Source organism: Muntiacus reevesi, chromosome 18 (genome assembly GCF_963930625.1).
Source record: "Muntiacus reevesi chromosome 18, mMunRee1.1, whole genome shotgun sequence".
In the NCBI taxonomy this organism is placed as follows: Eukaryota; Metazoa; Chordata; class Mammalia; order Artiodactyla; family Cervidae; genus Muntiacus; species Muntiacus reevesi.
The window spans coordinates 52912012-52917874 of record NC_089266.1 but is presented as its reverse complement, the minus strand read 5'-3'; the positions used below and the strand labels follow the sequence as shown (position 1 = coordinate 52917874).

The 5863-nt window shown below is 43.2% G+C and overlaps 1 protein-coding gene across 1 annotated transcript; it reads right to left on the bottom strand.

The window, feature by feature from the left end:
• SRSF1 (serine and arginine rich splicing factor 1) lies at positions 1-3788 on the bottom strand. Its single transcript, XM_065911154.1, has 4 exons — positions 3449-3788; positions 2855-3039; positions 2319-2491; positions 1-2115 (listed from the first exon to the last, which is right to left on the bottom strand). The coding sequence occupies exons 1-4, from the start codon at positions 3640-3642 to the stop codon at positions 1921-1923; spliced, it is 747 nt and encodes a 248-aa protein (XP_065767226.1). The 5' UTR covers positions 3643-3788; the 3' UTR covers positions 1-1920.
• Between the last annotated feature and the right edge of the window lie 2075 nt (positions 3789-5863).

Below are 5863 nucleotides of genomic sequence, written 5' to 3'. Positions count from 1 at the left end.
AGTTTTTTAAAAAATGTTTATTTTTTTCAAAGAAAAACGGCAACAGCCAATTGGAAACCTACTTATTTTCCAACTCCAATTTTGTTTTCTTTAAATTTAGAAGTGACTTACTGATTTACTATTTTAAACAAACCCCCCCTTTCCCCTTTAAATGTTTACCATCTACTCGTGCTGAATCCTTCCAAGGAGATTGCTCCAGCGTATATCTCCAGGTCCTCGCTTTGCTCCTTTTACCAAAAATGCAAACACAATTCCATCGTGCATCTTAAGGGCTCCAATCGTCAAAAATAGGAAAAAAAAAATTCTTTGGAATAGCCAATTAAGTTGAATAAAAAAAAAAAAAAAAAATCCACACGAATGCGGTTTGGTTGGGGCAGGAATCCACTCCTATGTTCCTGGTAATCTGATCCCGCTCCATGAATCCTTGTAATTCATCCTCCCTATCCTATCCACATTATGATTTGAATCCAATGATCCAGCTCCAAGGATTGGGATCCAGTGAGCCCTCTCCAATCCAAACCTTTATAACCAGCAAAACCAAAAAAGAGGAGGCAAAATGTTAGATACTGTAATCAAAAAAGGTTTCTGGGGAATGATGAGTTATGTCTGTCATCAGTTTAACAGATGTACATCAATAACTATCAAATTCCCCAAAACAAGTTTCTGAATGGTGTTCTGATAAATTTTAGAAACTTAATCATCATAGAGACTAATTGGAAGAAGCATTTTATATTTACAGTTCAACTGATAATGCCAACACTTGTTACTGTACAGCGTATTACAGGTTTTGTGGTTGCAAAAAGTTAAGTAGTTGAAAAGTTTACTGGTACTGCTACCCCCCTAAGTCTAAACTAAATCTAACGCTCCCATTTGTAATTTAATTTGTAAATTAAAGTATTTTAAACATGAGTCAATTATGAATACTAGTTTAAAGGGGAAGGTGAGACTTAAAATTATTCCCAACTAGATTATCTACACCAATATGTTGGAATTCTATATTTTGCTTTCATTTTGTCTTTAAAAAATGAAGTAGCAACGCTATATCAGTCACACAGAGGACATGCAGATTTAGCAGTATTGATATTATACTCTATCTGGTTGGAATTAAAGACACCCTGTACCCACATGTACACCAACAGCAGGTCACACATTAACAGTTGTAACTAAGCATTATGACAAATTAGCCAGTTCTTCCCACATTAGTCCCTATTAAAACAAAAAAGGGAAGGGAGCAAAATAGTTACAAAATGGGCAATGTAATTTTGCCACAATTGCCAAGGTTTAAAGAGCAAAGCAATTGTAGCTAAAGGTAACTGCATAAGATGCTTACAAGTGTTTTATGGTAGATGTATATATAATCAATTTAAACCCTTGCCTTTTAGTATAAGGTCAATACTGCCAATTTCATCTGTGACAATAGCACTTGGAGTCATACCATTGCCTCCATTATTGATCTGATCCTCCTCAATCCTCCTTTTGACAATCCTAAAATGATTGAAATGTGCTCCACAATCCTTAATCCAAAGCATTCTTAATCCATCTCTTCAGATATGTCTACAGAAAGACACATGAAAAGCAAGATAAACATAAGAACTTCCCCAGGTAAGATAACCACAAACACCCCCAACATCCCAGTTCACACAAACCAGAGCAGAATAGACATTTACACAGTATCACAGTCTGAAGAGCATGGAGAGTTAACTAAATTTAAACAATCCTGGCTATGACATCACTTAAAATACAATTTATCGACATGAGGGGAATGTAGATGTTAGGAGCAAGGGGTATTACACAAGAATGCAATTCAACACTTTAGCCCATTCTGAACAAAACAGTTTGAATTAAAAAATGAAAAGATTGTACTGAATAAAGGAAAACTGTATACAACATGGGTTCTACAAAAAAGTGTCACTAATCATCTTATGTACGAGAGCGAGATCTGCTATGACGGGGAGAATAGCGTGGTGATCCTCTGCTTCTCCTTGGGGAATAACTTCGACTCCTGCTGTTGCTTCTGCTACGGCTTCTGCTACGACTACGGCTTCGAGATCGAGATCTTCCATAACTTGGACTTCTGGGCCCATCAACTTTAACCCGGATGTAGGCAGTTTCTCCCTATTGAATAGACAGAACTTTCGATTGAAAGATCTAAGCTTTCACCTGTCTTCAGGCATGCTGAATGAATACAACGTAATTTAAACCAGAGGCACTTTACTGGGTTTACTTGGACACCCTTGCCTGAATCTTACCTTCAAATTCCACAGTTAAGACCACTGTATCCAATTCTGGCCAATAAAAAGAATAAGTGTATAACCTACCTCATGAGATCTAAACTTAGTGTTATCCAGTTTTCGAACTGCATAGGTCATATCTTCTTTCCGTACAAACTCCACGACACCAGTGCCATCTCGGTAAACATCAGCATAACATACATCACCTGCTTCACGCATGTGATCCTTTAAATCCTGCCAGCTTCCACTTGGAGGCAGTCCTGAAAAAGATTTTTTTCAACAATTATACGAATATTTCACATTAAAGTTAAAATTTACATTAGAACCAGGACTACTTTAAAATTAATGATTAGTTTTAACATCTCAGGTTAAAGATTCAAAATTCTAGAATTAAAAACCCCAAATTATTTGCGAAGTAATGATCTTCATATTCTAGGCATTGCAATCTAATTTGCTAAATCTCGAATACAGTAATTCCGGGTTACTAAATTCATCCATGCGACTAAAATAATGTAAGATCTGGCATGAAAGCTAACATTTGTCAAACTGGTCATGCAAGGAAAACTTTAAAGTGTGGTATCTGACCAAAAGTGACATCAACCCGCACGGAACGGTAAACTCACCAGAGACAACCACTCTGTTTTCAGAACGCCTGGAAGGGGGGCCATAGCGGCCCCGGGGAGCCCCGCCACCTCCACCCCCGCCGCCGCCTCGGCCTGTACCACGGCCGCTTCGAGGAAACTCCACCCGCAGACGATATCCATCGTAATCATAGCCGTCGCGACCGTACACCGCGTCTTCCGCATCCCTGCGTGATTACAGAAAGCCGAAAGGTAAGAAAATGGACCGGGAGGGGTGACTAACTCCGTCGGGGAGCTAGCAGCGCCCCGCACATGCGCACCCGGGGTGGAAGAGCCCACATGCGCTGCATAATAGGAACGGCCCCTCCCCCACCCAGAAGCACGCCAGGCTCCCGACCACTACAGCAGCCCTCAGCGCCTCAGTTTCCCGCTCCAAGCCCGCAAGCCGGCTCTGGAGACGCCCGGGGGACCCAGTCACCAGAGAAGCCTCACCGACTCGGCTCCTCACTTCACTCGTGCACGGGCGATTCGTCTTGCTCCCAATCTCAGAGCCCACGTCCCCATTCTAAGGCCTTGGAGCATTCCCCAACTACTCCAACCTATATCCTCAAGGCCGCAAGTCCCTGGCCGCCTCACCGCGGGTCCTCGAACTCAACGAAGGCGAAGGGCGGTCCTCCGCGGCGATTCTTCAGGTCGATGTCGCGGATAGCACCGTATTTGTAGAACACGTCCTCAATGTCCTTGGTTCGGATGTCTGGAGGTAAGTTCCCTACGTAGATGCGGCAGTCGTTGTTCCCTGCCGGGCCACGAATCACACCACCTCCCGACATGGCGGCGACGAAAAGCGCGGACTCGAGAACAGGCCTTCCCACCAAGCCTAGCGAACGGCAGAGCGAACCCGCCGCGACACCACGTCTCCCGCGGCCCCTCCAAAATGGCGCCTTTATCAGCTCGGCGCACGGATATGGGGGGGAGGGAGGAAGAGAAGCGGGAGGAAGCAGCTATTCGATTTCACTGCGCACGCGCAAGAGCGTAACGGGTGCTGCGAAAGACACGCTGGCGCACGCGCGACGTCACCCTCCGCGCGAAGGGAAAAAAGTTCCCGCGTTCCCGTTGTGCCGAGAGCTTTGCAAAGGGAGTGACCGGCCGTGTGGTAAAGATTTAGGACAGAGCACTTGTAAAAGAGGGTTACTAATCTTGTCGAATCCTGGAGAATAATCAGTTTCCCCAGGAATGAGTCTCCTAAAGCAAAGGCGCTTTGGAAGGATTTAATGAAGCCTAGCCTATAGCTTTATCCCACCATGCTCTGCGGTGTTAACGGCCTTCGGCGGGAAAGACGCCCCCGGGGGCGGAGTCAAAGGGGGAGGGACCAGGCGGTTGCTCCGGAAACGGGGGCGTCTTAGGAGACTGCGCCCAGCTTGGGACTCGGCGTTGTCTGTGATTCTGTGCAGAAGCAAGCCGTCACTTTGTGTTTCCGCCCCGTCTCCTGTGAACCTGTGCGCTGCCTAGACAGAGAAGTGTGTAATGTAGGGAAACCGAGCTTAGATTCCTTAGATTCTACATCAAGTACCGTTCTACCTTCGGTTCAGCACCGAGCTTTGTATATATTTAATAACTACATTCAACACTGCTTGTATTAGTGGCAGCGATTCCTGCTCTGACCAATCGTTGGTGGTACCAACCGGGACCCAGATCTCTGTTTCTTTTTTTAATCGCCTATTACTAGGCCCAACGCAGCGGAAATGTGCACTGACGGTTGCAGAGTGAATTGTGCCTGTTGCTTCTCCATCCCTTTTCAAAGAACGAGAAAAAACACGCGCACCTACCTATGTGCATGCAGAATCCTGAAGTTCCTTCCTTGTTTTGAACTCATTAGCAGGCCTCTCAAGTAATATGAATGAGCCCAATGAGCTACTGTGGCCTCTGGAGACCACAGTTGCTGCTCAGGACTGGTCTACTAGTGTACTGGTCCAAGGAGATTAGAACTTCCTACATTTTTTCCTATAGAGACATCTGAAATCTGGATTTTTATATGAAATGCTGGGACTTTAAATTATTAGTGATAAATTCAAATTAAAACAACAAATCTGCAGTCATAAATATGCTAAAACAGATTTGCACCCTAAGGGTAAGGATGATTTTCTTCAGTTTGTGTATTTATTTGTAACAGCCCCTCTCCTCAGGAATGTAAGGCAGTTTATAAAAATACTATAAACATTATTAAAACTAGGTGGAGAAATCTAGGTGCCTTTGAAATTTAAAAAAAAGATTGTTTAGAAGACATGTCTTCAGTTCTATAAGTTGACTGAATGTATTTTAGTAAATGTTTCTCAGTAAATCCAAAATACAAATTTAATTTGCTCCTCAACAGATCCATGGAGGATCTTTGGTAGTCCTTAAAATCTCTGTGATAGTTGACAAAATTTTGTGTATGTGTGTGTGTACTTTTTTGTCTGTCCTTTAAATCATCCTTCATTGACATATTTTTATCTATTGCCTTTTTATTTTTTAAATACTTATCTATTTTTAGTTGGTTGATGATTGGTTTATAATATTGGTTTGATTTCTGTCACACATCAACGTGAATTAACCACAGGTGTGTATTTGTCTCCTCCCTCTTGAATCTCCCTCCCACCTCCGGCCCAGTCCCACCCCTCTAGGTTATTACAGAGTTCTGGTTTGAGTTCCCTGAGTCTCATAGCAAATTCCCATTGGCTCTCAATTTACATATGTTAGTATATATTCATCCACGCTACTCTCTCCATTTATTACACCCTCTCCCTCTTCTCCCCACCCTTGTCCATACGTCTGTTCTCTATGTCTGCATCTCCATTGCAGCTCTGCAAACAGATTTATCAGTACCATTCTTCTAGATTCCATATATATATGTGTTAATATACAATATTTGTTTTTCTCTTTCTTAGTTACTTAACTGGAGAAGGCAATGATAACCCACTCCGGTACTGCCTGGAAAATCCCATGAACAGAGGAGCCTGGTGGGCTGCCGTCTATGGGGTCGCACAGAGTCAGACATGACTGAAGCAACTTAGC

Bases quoted from the DNA above. Each gene is read 5' to 3' on its own strand.
- SRSF1 (XM_065911154.1), bottom strand. From the start codon at position 3,642: ATGTCGGGAGGTGGTGTGATTCGTGGCCCGGCAGGGAACAACGACTGC. The intron at 3,040-3,448 runs GTGAGGCGGCCA...GTAATCACGCAG, and splicing joins GTTGAGTTCGAGGACCCGCG to GGATGCGGAAGACGCGGTGT. The intron at 2,492-2,854 runs GTGAGTTTACCG...AATCTTTTTCAG, and splicing joins AAACAGAGTGGTTGTCTCTG to GACTGCCTCCAAGTGGAAGC.